Source organism: Hyperolius riggenbachi, chromosome 3 (assembly GCF_040937935.1).
Source record: "Hyperolius riggenbachi isolate aHypRig1 chromosome 3, aHypRig1.pri, whole genome shotgun sequence".
Lineage (NCBI taxonomy): Eukaryota > Metazoa > Chordata > Amphibia > Anura > Hyperoliidae > Hyperolius > Hyperolius riggenbachi.
The window spans coordinates 250,921,069-250,938,280 of NC_090648.1; the positions used below are offsets into that span (position 1 = coordinate 250,921,069).

General features: G+C 45.9%; 2 protein-coding genes across 2 annotated transcripts in view; one reads left to right on the forward strand and one right to left on the reverse strand.

The window, feature by feature from the left end:
* Positions 1 to 1,067, reverse strand: part of DCLRE1C (DNA cross-link repair 1C) — a 32,907-nt gene extending 31,840 nt beyond the window's left edge. The window contains exon 1 of the mRNA XM_068276158.1: positions 456 to 1,067. Coding sequence (XP_068132259.1) covers positions 456 to 564 — 109 coding nt within the window. The 5' untranslated portion in view covers positions 565 to 1,067. The remainder of the gene's footprint in view (positions 1 to 455) is intronic.
* Positions 734 to 13,125, forward strand: MEIG1 (meiosis/spermiogenesis associated 1). Its single transcript, XM_068276161.1, has 3 exons — positions 734 to 1,176; positions 10,817 to 10,994; positions 12,972 to 13,125. Exons 1-3 carry the CDS (start codon positions 1,040 to 1,042, stop codon positions 13,098 to 13,100), a joined length of 444 nt encoding a protein of 147 aa, XP_068132262.1. The 5' UTR covers positions 734 to 1,039; the 3' UTR covers positions 13,101 to 13,125.
* The last annotated feature ends 4,087 nt before the right edge of the window (positions 13,126 to 17,212 follow it).

Consider the following 17,212-nt stretch of genomic DNA (forward strand, 5'->3'; position numbering starts at 1 on the left):
AATAACGCAAGTAATAGCTTTCCTATGGCGCCGCAGCTCTACAGCATTTTAAATAAAACACACACACACAACCTGTACTGCTTTAAAGGGGAACTGAAGAGAGAGGTATATGGAGGCTGTCATGTTTATTTCCTTTTAGACAATACCAGTTGCCTGGCAGCCCTGCTGATCCTCTGCCTCTAATACTATTAGCTATAGCCCCTGAACAAGCATGCAGCAGATCAGGTGTTTCAGTGGTTCAGACTTATAAGTCTGATCTGACAAGACTAGCTGCATGCTTGTTTCTGGTTTAAATCAGATACTACTGCAGAGAAATAGACCAGCAGGGCTGCCAGGCAACTGGTATTGATTAAAAGGAAATAAACATGACAGCCTCCATATACCTCTCTCTTCAGTTCCCCTTTAATTAAAAGAACAGATTTAAAAACAAAACCTAAAGCCAAAGTTGTGCTTACCTTTGTGACAGTGGGATAAAAAATACGCCTTTGCTGAGAGGTTCTCCTTATCATACCTGTCAATAGATATGGAAGGATATTCCTTCATACGGCCCTGGAAGGAGCTCATGTCATGGACACTAGCAGCAACTCAAAATAGCAAAACAAAACCTACTAGAGCGCTACCGGAAGCGCACAGCAGTCCTCCTGCGTCTCGCACAGCGAGCTCCAGCCAATCACAGCGCACGATCTGAATTCTAGTGCCTCTTCCACCAATGAGGAGGCGCTGATGCGCACTGATGTGAACTTCAAACCGACGAGCTTTTCGGGGTCAAGTGCTAAACGGAGTTTTCTTTTTCGCCCCCACCGGATAGACGTATTCTTTACAAAGTTCATAAAGCATGTGTGAAAGAATTAAGAAAAATAAGGTGGTTTGATCTAGCTGAAGCTACCTTATTATGCTTAGGGCGAATTTGATCTGCTTACACTGCAAGCCAGCTGTGGCGTAATTATGTACAAAACAGAACATTAGCGTTAGTTTACAACTGTTTACCCCGATGCGATTCTCGGGAGCTCAGCTGATACACAGTGGAAGCCTGTTGTAGATGTCATTGGTGTGTGCCAGGCGCTTCTCTATGCCCTCCCCTAGGAGGAGGAGAGCGTCATGGGTTGCCTGGTTACCGGACTCCAGTTCCCCAACGGCAGGTGACGGAGAGCTCCGTCCCAAGTGCCGGGGGCTCAGGTAAGAGATGGTGCAGGAGATGCTCCTGTCTGTAGAGGCTGAAATGTGCGAATTACAGAAGCAGGGGGCATCGAGTGACTAAGATGCATGCCAGTGCTGTGTATTTGCTGCAGCAAGTCACTAGTACCGTCCTGCGCTCTGTGCTGTTTATGAGTAATTTATTAATCAACTTTTGAAACCTGTGGCCCACTGAATGTCAGTGCCGAATAATTCTGGAGTGGGGGTCGGGGAGTAAGATAGCTGTTGGATTTTGGTGCTTCCTGTTTATCCAAACCTCTCTACATGTACATAACCAACAGAATCTCTGTCTGACATTGAACAATGTCACCACTTCACTAAACCGAACTCCAATTCACACAAATTCGGTTTAGGGTCAATCACAACATGTTGATGAACATCTATCTTGGCCTCAGATATGCCACTCTTTGTAAAAGTGAATTCTTGGTTCTGTTCTGTCTAAGGTGGTCTTTCACTAAAACAGTGTTCATCAACATTACTCCTTGCCATGCACTTATGACCAACAAGTCAGAAACAGGCTGTATGTATGTTGGATTGGTATGGCACTGTACAATTATTATTAGCTACAGGCAGGGCCGGGCCGAGGCAGAGGCTGGAGAGGCTCCAGCCTCAGGGCGCAGTGTAGGAGGGGGTGCACAATTCATTCAGCTGTCATTCCCAATTGTGTTTGAAGCACAAAGAAATAAGAAAAGGGGATACATGGCAGTGACTGCAAGCCAGATAACTAGAGATTAAGGTGTTGGGGAGGTTGGGGGCCTTGGGGCACCTCTTAGTCTAATAGCAATCAGTGTGTGACGGCTGGGGTGGCAGGGATGGGGGGGGCGCACTTTGGTGTCTCAGCCTTGGGTGCTGGAGAACCTTGTCCCGCCTCTGGCTACAGGCTCACTATACCAACGGTTCTGGATGTGCAGCCTTGCTTTCAGGGCTGACAGAGATGATTGGCTTATTCACGGGTGATACATCATGGGAAATGACAGTTGCTAACTTAAAGGAGAACTATCGCAAAAAAAGTAGGCAGTTAAAATCTGACAGAACCGACAGGTTTTGGGCCAGTCCATCTCCTTATGGGGGATTCTCAGGGTTTTCTTTGTTTTCAACAACATTAGCTGAACAGCAGTTTAACTGCCAAAATAGTAAGGTACCAGCCAGCCTACCTACTCACTTGGACACTATTTTGTCAGTTAGACTTTGCAACTGCTGTTCAGGAAATGCTGTTGAAAACAAAGAAAAACACGAGAATTCCCCATGAGGAGATGGACTGGTCCAAAACCTGTCAGTTCTGTCAGATTTTAACTGCCTACTTTTTTTGCGATCGTGGTCCTTTAAAGGAATGGATACACGAGGTGATAGCTCTATGTAAAACTCTACTCACCTGAGCCTTTTTCCAACCCCTTAATGTGTCTGTTTCCCTTGCCGCAGTTCTGATGTGCTTCACTTTCCAGTTGTCCCTTCGAAATGATGAATGACCCAGCTGGGTCAGTATCTTGTGTAGAACAGGATGCTCACGGCAACAGGAGCGTGATCGTGAGAGGCGCACTCTTGCGCAGGCCTAGAAGTGGCCATGAGAGTGAAGCACATCAGAACTGCGGCGAGGGACAAAGACACTTCTAGGGGCTGGAAAAAGGCCCAGGTGAGTAAAGCTTTACATGCAGATGTCACTTCATGTATGCTTTAAAGCTGAATTATCACAAATCCCATCTGTTTTAAGAAGGAAAAATGACCCAAAAAAATCAACATTACTATATCAGAACTAGCAGACCCGTGGCGTAGTATACGCCGCATAAGAGGGTAGCGGGCAGGAAGGGGGTATTGGGCACAGCGGCGGGGTGCAGCAGCTGCCGCCGCTATTAGTAAGAGGCAGCGGGCGGGGATGACTCACCTCTTCCGCGTTCCAGCGTGCATTCCACTGTCGTCACTTCCTGCAATGCCGCCCACTGTATTGTAAGTGGACGGCATTGCAGGAATTGACAGTGGAACGCACGCTGGAACATGGAAGCGGTGAGTCATTCCCGCCCACTGCCTCTTACTAATAGCGGCGTCTGCTGCTGAACTTAAGCTAGAGGGGAGCGCAAATGGTGGACCGCGGTGAGGGAGGGGGGTCCGACTCTTATGCTTTTAGGCTCCTTTCACTCTATTTGGTGTATGCAAAAAAAAAACTGCATTAAGGAAAATTATATTGGTAAAGTTTTACCACACGATGAGTAGAGCAGAATGCAATGCATTACACTCTACTGATCGTACGGTAAGACTTTACACATGTATTTCTGCATATTGCAGTTTATTGCATACATACAATACAATAATACAATACAATAACATTTGTAAAGCGCTTTTCTCCCATAGGACTCAAAGCGCATAGTTGTGTCTCAGATTAATACAGGGTTGCAGGCTGGGTTGTGTTACAGAGGAGATAGTTAGATGTTCATGAATGCCAGACTAAAGAGGTAGGTTTTCAGTTTAGACTTAAATGCTTCCAGGGATGGAGCTGTCCTGATTGGGTGTGGCAGGGAGTTCCAAAGTGTAGGGGCAGCATGACAAAAGGCTCTGTCTCCAAAGGTTTTGAGGTGGACTCTGGGGGTGATCATGATGTTGCGTCCTTTTGATCTAAGATTGTGGGGGGTGTGATGCAGTTGCAACAAGTCCTTCAGGTATCCAGGGCCCAGATTGTGCAAGGATTTGAATGTCAGTAAGCCAATCTTAAACAGAATTCTCCATTTTATCGGTAGCCAGTGGAGTGAGCTCAGGGTTGGTGTTATGTGGCAATGGCGGGGTTGGCTCGTTAACAGCCTTGCGGTGGCATTCTGTACTAATTGCAGGCGGCGTAAGTCTTTCTTATGCAGGCCTGTGTAGAGGGCGTTGCAGTAGTCTAACCTTGATGTGACGAAGGCATGGACTAGGGTTGGAAGATCCTCTGAAGGAATTAGGTGTTTAATCTTTGCAATATTCCTTAGATGAAAGAAGGAATGTTTCACAACAGCTGAGATTTGATTCCTGAAGCTTAATTTCCTATCAATCAGTACTCCCAGGCTGCGCACACAGTCTGAGTTTTTCAGATCTGAGCTCCCTATCCTTAGCGGTGTTGGTTGAGACTGGGGCTGCTTTGCTGTTGAGCCCTGGCCCTCGATAACAAGAACCTCAGTTTTGTCAGCATTAAGTTTTAGCCAATTAATATTCATCCACTCCTGAAGCTCAGCTAAGCATGAGTTTATTTGTGGAGTAGGGTCTGTGATGCCAGGTTTGAATGACAAATATAGCTGGGTGTCATCAGCATAGCAATGATATGTCAGGCCATGTTTTTGTATGATTTCTCCAAGTAGCAGCATGTATATGGTGAAAAGTAAAGGGGATAATATTGCGCCCTGAGGTACACCGTATTTTAGTGGTACAGGGTTGGAGAGGAAGGGCCCTAAGGCTACCCTTTGTGTTCTGCCAGCCAGGAATGAGTTGAACCACTGGAGAACAATGCCATCAATGCCACAGTACTCTTGTAGCCTGTTGAGCAAGATTTCATGATCGACTGTGTCAAAACCCGCTGAGAGGTCGAGCAAAATCAGGATGGAACATTGACCCTTGTCTCTTGCAATGAGCAGATCAGTGCAAATCTGGGTGAGGGCTGTTTCACAGCTGTGATATTTCCTGAAGCCAGATTGAAGAGGGAGAGCCTGTCTTCAAGTTGGAGGTAGACAGCCTTTTCAATAACTTTTCCCAGAAAGGGGAGGATAGAGACAGGTCTGTAGCTGTTTAGAGCATCTGGGTCTAAGGATGGTTTCTTGAGTAGTGGCCTGACGATTGCTTCTTTCAGAGTAGAGGGAAACCACCCTTCTTGTAAGGAACCGTTGACTATTTTGTGGAATGCCGGTGTAAATAGTTCAGGGCATTTCAACATGAACTTAGTGGGGCCAGATCGCAGGTAGTCTGGCGAAGGTTTGAGAAGATGTCCAATATGTCTTTTTCAGTGATTACTTTAAAATCAGACCATGGTGGTAGGCTATTTTTGCACCTGTTATATGACTCTGCATGGGTTTCTTGGGCTGTGAATTGAATGGCAGATCGTATGGAGGAGACTTTGTCTGAGAAGAAGTGGGCAAATTTTTCGCACAGTTCCTGTGAAGGTCTGATGCTGAATTTCCTGCAAGATGGATTGCAGAGGCTGTCAACCGTGCGGAATAGTTGGGCAGGTCTGTTGGCTGCATTTACAATTTCGTGAGACAGGAATAAGGACTTCTTTTTGCTAATCGCCGTTTGATATTTTTTCAGGTGAGCAGTTAGGGAAAGTTTGTCATCAGGGGACTGGTGTTTGCGCCACCTTCGTTCCGCTCTGCGTCCCTGTTTCTTTAGTTCCTTTATAGAGTTGTCAAACCAGCGAGCGTGATGTAATGGTGCGGAAAGTTTTATCTTCAATGGAGCTATGCCGTCAAAAGCGGCTGAGACATCGTGGTTATATTTAAGGACCATGGGTTCAAGGCCTAAGTTGTGATCTGTCAGTCCGTCTAGATTGAGGCTGTTCTGCAGGTGTTGGGGTGTCAAACCTTTTAAGGAACGATATTTTATTAGTTCTTTCAGTTAGTGTTTTGTAGCCGGTGCTGTAAAGGAGAAGTGGACAGTGTGGTGGTCTGACCAAACTACTGGATCAATTTCCACATTGGATATTAGGAGTTCTGAATGGAAAATGAGGTCCAGAGTGTGTCCTTTTTTGTGGGTAGGGAGGTTGATGGCTTGAGAGAAGCCCAGTTCATTCATGGAGAGAAGTAGCTCAGTTCCAAATTGGGAAGAGTGTGTATCGACCCATGCGTTAAAGTCTCCCAGAATTATCCACCTAGGGTGTTTCAGTGTTATGCAAGATACAAGTTCTGCTATTTCCTTGAGAAAAGCTGAGCCACCATTAGGGGGTCGGTAGACAAGCAGTATGTTTATTTTTTTCTCAGCTGAGAGTTCGGCTGCCAGACATTCAAAAGAGTGAGTGGGGGCTACAGCAAGGGGTTTAATATTCAAACTGGATTTGAAGCACAAAGCTAATCCTCCTCCCTTGCGGTTTTGCCGTTCACAGTGTAAAACTGAGTAATTGTCTGGTACCGCAGCCGCAAGAGTGGGTCCTGAGTTCTGATCCAACCATGTCTCTGTAATTAAAGCTAGATCTGAAGCCTCTATTAGATCATGAATAACTGCTGTTTTGTTGTTTATGGACCTGGCATTGCAGAGTACTGCTTTAAAGAAAACCTGAACTGAAAATTAAAAGACAAAATAACCATACACAGGTCATACTTACCTCCTGTGTAGTCTACTCCTCAATCTATTTTTCCTCTCCTGCATCCTGTTTGTCCACTGTGATCAATGGAATTCTCCGTCCTCCATTTTGAAAATGGCTATTACCCCATAACAGCTTCCTGGTCAGCACACTGTTCAACTGTTACATCGCTCACTTGAGCCATAGGGAAACATGGACACATCAGTTCTCCTCTCAGCTGTAACTGACAACAACTGATATATAACTGACAGCAACTAGTATATTTCAGTTCTGACAAAATGTTGTCAGAACTGGAAGGGATCACTGTAAGAAGAAAATGGTGAGCTTCTGAGAGGAACTGATGGCAAGGTAACTATGTAATGTTCATTTTAAGTTACCTCATGTGTTTATTTTTAATAATTTTACTCAGTACAGGTTCATTTTAATGTTGTTTGCCTTAACACACACACATAAAACTACCTGTGTAAAAAGCCCTTTTGAAATATAATTGCATAGTTTTTCGATGGACATCGTGTGAAAGGAGCCTATATAACCTAGAAAAACAGCTAGGTCCACACTATGCTTGAATACAATGTAGGGTTACAGTGAATTGGATGTACAATCCACTCTGTCTTTCCATAGAAGGTTTTTGTGTCCCTTGGTGTCCGTTGTAACATACGTTTTGACAACAGCAAGGGAGACCTGTTTTTTAAGGGCTCTCGGTGGATTTTTGATTTTGTCATGGCAGTTTTCTAATTAAACCTCCAGTAATAGAGACCACATGGATGCATCACTAAGATACATTTCATACACTACCTGAACAGTCTCATCGTCACAGTCTCATCATAGGGCAGTGATGGCTAACCTTGGCACTCCAGCTGTGACAAAACTACAAATCCCATCATGCCTCCCCGAGTTATGCTTAGAGCTGTCAGAGTATTGCAATGCCTCATGGGACTTGTAGTTACACCACAGCTGGAGTGCCAAGGTTAGCCATCACTGGTATAGGGTATAGAGGAAAGGCACCTTGCTACCACTATACATGATACGATATACATACCAAATAAGCAGTTGTTGGAGTTCCTGTCCCTCTAAGCATCCACCTGGAACCACTGAAAATAGCACCCAGTCACCATAACTGTAAAGGTGCATTTACACACTAGATTGAACATGGCCACAAACCAAGCATGTGTGTAGGTACCCCCAAGCTCGTCTAAAGTCATGGAATTTGCTACCAGCTGTGAAACCTGGCACATCCAATTTTGATTGGCCGGTAACTGGCCAACTATTCCACTGCCATGTAGTATGAAAGCAAACCTACATAGTCTGTTCATTGTACTGAAAATCTGTTTGCCCCCAGCATACATTTGAAATCGCCGCAGGAAGACTTGGGCGCAGGATACAGCCGGTATATGACTGATCCTGCTTCTGCACAAGTCCCGGCCGTGATAATTACTATTCCCCCTCCAGGCCGCCATGGATGGTGGGAAATAATATAATTCGGCTTCCACCTATTGCTGGAGGCCGAATTATTGTGTTTTAAAAGTAACTTCAGCAGGCGCGGAGCTAGGGGGGGTCGGGGTAGGTCAAGTGCCCCCGGGCGCCGGGTCCCTAAGGGCGCCCAGCTGAGCTGATTTTTTTTTTTTCTGCGGAGGGGAGCAGCGCAGAGAAGAGAAGAGGGAGAGCTATGCGGACGGTGGAGAAGGGGGCCATCTCCCCCCCTTCTCTCACCTTAGGGCTCTCCCTCCCTCCATCGCTGTCCCCTCCGTTATTGTCCGGGTGCTGGCGCAGCGGGCGGGACTCACCTCCGTCTCGCTCCAGCGCCGGCCGGAAGTTCGGATCCCGCAGCCGCTGCTCTGGTCTGGACTAGACCAGAGTAGCGGCAGATCCATCCGCGCTGCGACGAGACGGAGGTAAGTTCCGCCCGCCGCTGCCAGCACCCGGACATTAATGGAGGGGACAGCGAGGGAGAGAGAGCAGCTCTCCCTCTTCTCTGCGCTGCTCCCCTCCTGCTGGGGAGGCAGGGAGGGGGACACCTGGCTACCTACTCTGGGCATATATACCCCTGGCTACATCTACTGGGCATATATACCCCCTGGCTACATCTACTGGGCATATATACCCCTGGCTACATCTACTGGGCATATATACCCCTGGCTACATCTACTGGGCACATATACCCCTGGCTACATCTACTGGGCATATATACCCCTGGCTACATCTACTGGGCATATATACCCCTGGCTACATCTACTGGGCATATATACCCCTGGCTACATATACTGGGCATATATACCCCCTGGCTACATCTACTGGGCATATATACCCCCTGGCTACATCTACTGGGCATATATACCCCTGGCTACATCTACTGGGCATATATACCCCTGGCTACATCTACTGGGCATATATACCCCTGGCTACATCTACTGGGCATATATACCCCTGGCTACATCTACTGGGCATATATACCCCTGGCTACATCTACTGGGCATATATACCCCTGGCTACATCTACTGGGCATATATACCCCTGGCTACATCTACTGGGCATATATACCCCTGGCTACATCTACTGGGCATATATACCCCTGGCTACATCTACTGGGCATATATACCCCTGGCTACATCTACTGGGCATATATACCCCTGGCTACATCTACTGGGCATATATACCCCCTGGCTACATCTACTGGGCATATATACCCCTGGCTACATCTACTGGGCATATATACCCCTGGCTACATCTACTGGGCATATATACCCCTGGCTACATCTACTGGGCATATATACCCCCTGGCTACATATACTGGGCATATATACCCCCTGGCTACATATACTGGGCATATATACCCCCTGGCTACATATACTGGGCATATATACCCCCTGGCTACATATACTGGGCATATATACCCCCTGGCTACATGGACTGGGCATATATACCCCCTGGCTACATATACTGGGCATATATACCCCTGGCTACATATACTGGGCATATATACCCCCTGGCTACATGGACTGGGCATATATACCCCTGGCTACATATACTGGGCACATATACGCCTGACTATATATACTGGGCACATATTATTCTCCTGGCTACATATACTGGGCATATATACCCCTGGCTACATATACTGGGCACATATACCTCTGGCTACATATACTGGGCACACATATCCCTGCCTACATATACTGGGCACATATACCCCTGGCTACCTGTTCTGTGGACATCTCTACCCCTGGCTACCTGTTCTGGGGACATCTATACCGCTGGCCACCTATTCTGGGGACATCTATACCGCTGGCCACCTATTCTGGGGACATCTATACTGCTGGCCACCTATTCTGGGGACAACTATAGACCTGGGGCTACCTATTTTTGGGGAACCACGTCAGATTGAGTGTATTTTGGAGAACTGCTGCCAGGTGAGAGGTGTCTACCATATTAAGGGGGCATTCTACCTATTTATGTGAAATGCTGTCTATTTATGTGACTCATGACTGCTGAATTTGTCTTGTTGGGGGCCTCATGGTTACTGAATTTGTCTTGTTGGGGGCCTCATGGTTACTGAATTTGTCTTGTTGGGGGCCTCATGATTTGTTGGGGGCCTCAAGATCGCTGAATTTGTCTTGTTGGGGGCCTCATGATTGCTGAATTTGTCTTGTTGGGGGCCTCATGATTGCTGAGTTGGTTATGTTGGGGGTCTCATGATTGCTGAATTTGTCTTGATGGGGGGGGCTCATGATTGCTGAATTTGTCTTGGAACATGCTGGAAGGTACATACTGAGGGAGGGTGGGTGAGCGTGAGCCTGCTAACCTCCATATACATTTGGCTCCACCCATAACCACGCCCACAATTATTATGTGACCACGCCCCTTTTTGGCGCGGCGCAACCTTGACTTTGGGGGGCGCATTAATAGTCTTTGTCCCCGGGCGCTGAAAACCCTAGCTACGCCTCTGAACTTCAGCTCTGTCTTCTGACGGCGCCGATGTTACTCACTGAGCGCCACTATAGATGTAATTCCTATCATAGCCTATGGTGGCGCCTGCTGCACCCAAATCTTCCTGCGCTGAAAAGCACTGCTCTGTGCCCCCATACTACATGGAAGTGGTAAAATGTACTATTGATTGACCAATCAACATGGGATGTCTGTACCAGGCTTAAACGTTGAACACAGATCACTGGGCCATGGGACTGACTGTTCCATGGAATGACTCCATCACATATGTAAATTGTGTGAGTTATGGGATAGTCTCCTATTCACCTTTACTGACAATACAAATCCAGAAAGGTGAACTGGGGCTTTAAAAATGTATATCACCTAAAAACTGTGAGAAAATAAAATGTGTTGTTTTAATTTATATTTCAAAAAGGAAAGTATATTTTCTTCTAGGCAAACACTGAAAATAGCAGGAATGTCTGGAGAAGATTTTGATGTTGATTTGTCCGTTAAACCAAAATCCATGTCTCGCGCAAAGCAGTGGTCAGATGAAATCGAAAACTTATACAGATTCCAAACAGCTGGATACAGAGATGAAATGGAGTATAAACATATCAAACAAGTAGCTATGGTAAAGATGTTTTTACTTTTAAGTTACAGCAGTACAGTACAAATGATGACTTACTCACTGGGATGTATGTACAGTAGTTCTTTTTCAGATTTTGTTTTATACTTTCATTTCATAAGTCTAAATAACATACATCTTCAGTACATTTCTCTGCTGGCAGTATGAAATGAACGATTGCACAATGCCATAACACAACACTATACATCGTCAGCTGTATAGTGACAACAAGCCACTTCGTTTAGTGGCATGCGGTTACAAAATTAGAGAATACACCCTGCAGTTTGGTTGTAACACTAAAAATATGTTTCCACCTCCTCTAGTCTGGGTTTTTTTTTTAATCATTTATTTATTTGAACTGCATTTATTTTAACTTCACCTTAAAAGCAATAAGTATTATCAAATCGGAAGAAAATCAGTGCCGCCAAGTACATGCCCGATTGACGATGTGACCAATTTTGGGCTGAGCATGTCAATCGGAAACGCTGCTAGATGTCGGGACGTCATGGTCGATCGAATGCAGGGCGGTGACAGCAAGCAATATCGGGACGAGCGACAAAAACCCCCGGCGCTGTTTGCGCAGTGTGTAAATGTGCATGTCCTGTATTGCGATACCTGTCCATCTTCCCGAAGCTCTTCCATTAGCCCTATACACACCGCTGGCACATAGCAGGCGGGGCGTGTGTGACGCATAGCAGGTGGCGTGTATAGTGCTAATGGAAGAGCTTTGGATTCAGAAGACGGATGGGCACCCCGACACAGGACAGGTAATGTATAAATGCACACATAGGGCTTGATTCACAAAAGAGTGCTAACTGTTAGCACGGCCGTTTTCACGTGAATTTTCGCATTGCGCGCGGTCGCGGATTTTCGCGCTAAACGATAACGTTTTCACGCGAAAACGATATCGATTTCGCGGTAAAATTCGCGTTTGAACGCGAAACCGTTATCGTTTAGCACGAAAATTCGCGATTGCGCGCAATGCGAAAATTCGCGCGAAAATGGCCGTGCTAACAGTTAGCACTCTTTTGTGAATCAAGCCCATAGACATTTATACATTGCAGGAACATCGGCAAGGTGGCAGATGCGGTGGACTCAGCCGATTCCCTAGAGATTTCAGCATGAAACTGATTGGGAATTGGTCTGCGTTGTAAGGACAGGCAACAGTTCTCTCTCTGATCAGATTTGACCAGACAGATGAGAGATTTTAATGCACTGGCACATATGACATTTTTTGAAGGGACATCGGCAGATGCGGCATGACAAGGCTGATTCCTGAAAGATTTCATGATGAAATTGATGGGGAATCATCCTGCAGTTTACGGGCAGCTAACAGATCTCTCTCTGATGAGATTCGATCAAACAGAGATCTGTGTCTTGGTCAGTCTGCCCATAAATCGCTAGATGTATTCGCATCTTTAAAAGTAGGTAAACACACTTTACAGTTTGTCCATTGAGTGCCCATCTCAACTGAGAATTCAGCATGTGTACCAGTAGGCATATATAAATACTTTTCCAAGATGGCTGCTTACATGGATAGAGTAAAAGCTTACAGGATGCTTATAGCTACAGTTGGAAGAATGCCAAACATAGGAAAAAGCTATAAACTAACTGAAAAGAGAGGGCATTGCAGTGCATACCTGCCGTTGGTGAGTTGGGCATAGGGTGAGTCGAATTACGGTTCACCCTGCTGCTGCTATTGCCGTAGCAACTTGGAGGGAGAAGTAATTCAGGGTTCAGTGATTGCCGGAACCCCAAATTGTATCAGCCCTAGACTATAGCATTGCTTTTATAATGGCGCCCAACTCGGGCTACACTGCCATCGCACAGCGCCTGACGTCCTTCAATTGCAGTTACTTGAATACAGGTTTGATTCAAGTAAAAATACATTTTAAAATGTCATATTGTGACTAAAAACTCTAAGAAGGAAACATTTCACTGTTACCCAAATGATAGATTTAGCATTTTCATTTGCTTTTCCAGGTGGAACGGTGGCCAGACACTGGCTTTGTGAAAAAACTGCAAAGGAAGGACAATACCTTCTACTATTACAACAAGCAAAGAGAGTGTGAAGAGAAAGAAGTACATAAAGTGAAAGTGTATGCCTACTAAATAAACTGCTCACTTATCATTAAAATGTTTCAGAAATATGTTTTTGCTTGTATGAGACACAGTAAATACTAATATATTTAACCTTTACTTAAAGAGAACCCGAGGTGGGTTTGAAGAATATTATCTGCATACAGAGGCTGGATCTGCCTATACAGCCCAGCCTCTGTTGCTATCCCAAACCCCCCTAAGGTCCCCCTGCATTCTGCAATCCCTCATAAATCACAGCCACGCTGCTGACAAACAGCTTGTCAGAGCTGGCTGTGTTTATCTCTATAGTGTCAGTCTGCTGCTCTCCCCGCCTCCTGCAGAACTCCAGTCCCCGCCTGCATCTGTTCCCTCCCTGCTGATTGGAGGGAAGGACAGGGGCAGGGACCGGAGCTATGCAGGAGGCGGGGAGCAGCTGAGACTGACACTACAGATGTAAACACAGCCTCACAGCACGGCTGCGATTTATGAGGGATTGCAGAGTGCAGGGGGACATTAGTGGGGTTTGGGATAGCAACAGAGGCTGGGCTGTATAGGCAGATCCAGCCTCTGTGTGCAGATAACATTCTTTAAACACACCTCAGGTTCTCTTTAATAATCTGGTTTGTATGGTTTCAGCCAAGATTTTCTTGGTAACTTACTTTAGTCCTGCTCCAACCCATGCTCTGACACACTTCCAATGCACCCTTTGCATTAGGGGCTAGGTCAGTCGACGGGTCATAGCATGTGGCTTCAACCAGATTAGTTATTTAAAATGAAATATTTTTTTAAAATAAATGTTTGATCATTTGTTGAAGAATTGATACACAAGCTATTTTGTAATATGTTATCAAAATGACCTTAAAGAGAATCTGTATTGTTAAAATCGCACAAAAGTAAACATACCAGTGCATTAGGGGACATCTCCTATTACCCTCTGACACAATTTCGCAGCTCCTCGCCGCATTAAAAGTGGTTAAAAACAGTTTTAAAAAGTTTGTTTATAAACAAACAAAATGGCCACCAAAACAGGAAGTAGGTTGATGTACAGTATGTCCACACATAGAAAATACATCCATACACAAGCAGGCTGTATACAGCCTTCCTTTTGAATCTCAAGAGATCATTTGTGTGTTTCTTTCCCCCTGTTCTCATGCACTGAAGTTTCAGGCTGCTTGTTTCTTCCTGCAAACAGCTTTGCCCTTGTCTGTAATTCTTCAGTATGTGAAAGCCCAGCCAGCTCAGAGGACTATTTATCCAGCTTGTAAAAGATAAGAGAGAAGAGAGAAGCTGCTCTAATCCTAAATAACACACAGGCAGTGTGCACAGAGGGGCCTGGAAGGAGGAGTTCATAGCAGAACCACAACACTGAAGAACTTGGCAGCCTTCCAGACACAGGCTGACAAGTCTGACAAGAGAGATATAAGTTGATTTATTACAGAGATGGTGATAGTAGAACTTGCTGCAGTAAGCCAGAACACATTAGAATAGCTTTTTGAACTTGTAGGATGATAAAAAACAGAATGCAATTTTTGTTACGGAGTCTCTTTAAAGTGCACCTGAACTCAGAACTTCTTATCTGCTCTAAAAGATACACCACAGCACAATAACCTTTAAAGAAAAACATGTATTTGTTACAGCTGATACAAATTCTGTAATAAATCTGCAGTGTATCCACTTCCTGCTTTCATTGAAGAAGACATATTGTTAACATCCTGTGTTTACCAATTAACTCTCTGCCGTGGCAGAAGATGACACAGTGGGAGGGATCAAATTACAACTTGTGATTAGTCACAGATAAGGGGGGATTAGACAGGCTTAACTCTCTAAATACATACAGGGTCCATTTCTATATGTTTTCCTTCAGTCGTGTGCAAGAGTTTAGGTCCACTTTAAAGGACAACTGAAATGAGAGGTATAAGGAGGCTGCCATATTTGTTTCCTTTTAAGCAATACCAGTTGCCTGGGTATCCTGCTGGTCCTATGCCTCTAATACTTTTATCCATACACCCTGAACAAGCATAGGCAGATCAGGTGTTTCTGACATTATTGTCAGATCTGACAAGATTAGCTGCATGCTTGTTTCTGGTGTTATTCAGACAATCCTGCAGCCAAATAGATGCTGATACTCTGCCTCTAATACATTACAATTACGTCCTGTGTGATTCAGAGCCCTTTCACACTGGCGCGGTGTGGTGCAGCATTTTGCCGCAGCCTAACGATTGGGCAATGGAAGTCTATGGGGTAGTTCATATTGCATGTGGTGCACTGCGCCGTTAGTACGTTATCTAACGTGAGCGCATACCTACCTTACCGTGTGGCAAACTGGAAGTCATGTAGGCCTATGGCAACTTGTTTTTTAAAACACCCGCCCAAGTTTTATGCGCATGCGCAGAAGTGTATTTTAGCTATATGCTTCCGCACACATCATCGATTAAGTCACAGGAAGGGAGCATCACTTCCTGCTTGGCCTGCTGCCAGGCAGGGATTACCGCATACTAACGCGGTAATCCCCGAAGGCCTGTTTTTTGTGGTGCGGCCCCAAGGCTGCACCACTACCGCCAATGTTCAGTGTGAAACTGGCCTTAGACACTACTGCAGTCATATAGATCAGCAGGGCTGTCAGGCAACTAGTATTGTTTAAAAGGAAATAAATATGGCAGCCTCCATATTCGTCTCACTTCACTTGTCCTTTAATGCTAGCCACACACTAAGGGTGCGTTTCCACTAGTGCGGTGGGAAATCGCCGCGGATTCTCCGCAGACGAATTCGCATGCAGGAGCAAAATCGCATGCGGTTGTATGCGAATTTTACCGCAAATTCGCATACGATTTCGCATGGATGACGCTGTGTGCGTATTTAACCATGTCAGTGCCTGTGTGCTTTTTCATTGATTCCATGCGAATTCGCATGAAAATTCGCATGAAAAAACACCATGCGAATTCCCTATTAGGGCTCGTTTCCACTATTGCGGTGCGGAATCGCCTGGATTCCACCGCTGATGAAATCGCATGCGGATGCGATTTCCCATGCGTTTTTGCCGCGAATTCGCATAGGTGAAGGTATATGCGATTTTTAACCATGTCACTGCCTGTGTGAATTTACATTGGTACCTATGCGAATTCGCATGAAAATTCGCATACCATAGCCGCATGCGAATTTCCTATTAAATACATTAGCGGCGATTCGCATGCATTCCACTCGCAGGCGAATTCGTTGGCACTTTTGTGCGTTTTTTTACCGCTGAAAAAAACGCACATCAACAACGCTACAGTGGAAACAGGCCCATCCACTTGCATTACATGTGCGAATCCGCATGCGTCCAACGCATGCGGATTCGCGATAGTGGAAACGAGCCCTTAAATACATTGTGTGCGAATCGCATGCGTGTGTGCGGTGTCCGAATTCGGATGGCTTTGCTGAGCAGATTTTTCCTGCACAAGAAAACGCTCCGTTTTCCTGACAAGTGGACACAGGCTCATTCACTTTTATTGGTTATGCGAATTTGCATGCGGGGAACGCATGCGAATTTGCGTTAGTGGAAACACACCCTAAAACGTTCCCATGGCAAAACGATCAATCCTTCTCTAAGAGGAATCTGATCAGAGAGGGATCGAGACCCACCACATACTGCAGATCGATTTTCAATACATTTCTGCAGGAAAACCGCAAAGTGCACTGTTGGATGCAGAGAGCTACACACTGTTGATCTACCACCGCACCTGCCCTGTCTATGACTAATGGAGATTTTTTTGTCCTGTACGATCAATGATGTTCAGTATTAATTGATGGAAATGATAAAGAATCTGTTGGGGCATAGAATTCGGACAGATTCAGGGCGATTGAATCTGCCAGGAATACAGGGGCGTCGCTAGCCCTGTTTTAGGGGGGCACGTGCCCCCAATCTTTCCTGGGGTGCCACGGATCTCCGCCCGGCCGCCCCCTCTGTCAAGACTCAGCGGCTCCCTCCAGCCGCCGCGTCACTGACAGTCTCAGACCTCAGGATCAGGCGGCGAGCCGGCGACCAATCGTGCGGGCGCTAGGACCCAGCGCCCGCACTGATATGCGGAAGTGACATCACTTCCGCATATCGAGCGGGTGCGTCCAGCGCCCGCTCGTACATCTGGTCGGGTCGCCGCTGATCCTGA

Excerpts from the sequence above, each read along its gene's own strand:
- MEIG1 (XM_068276161.1), top strand. The coding sequence starts at position 1,040 with ATGTCATTGGTGTGTGCCAGGCGCTTCTCTATGCCCTCCCCTAGGAGG. Across the intron at positions 1,177-10,816 it reads CCCAAGTGCCGGGGGCTCAG|GCAAACACTGAAAATAGCAG; the intron begins GTAAGAGATGGT and ends ATTTTCTTCTAG. Across the intron at positions 10,995-12,971 it reads ATATCAAACAAGTAGCTATG|GTGGAACGGTGGCCAGACAC; the intron begins GTAAAGATGTTT and ends TTGCTTTTCCAG.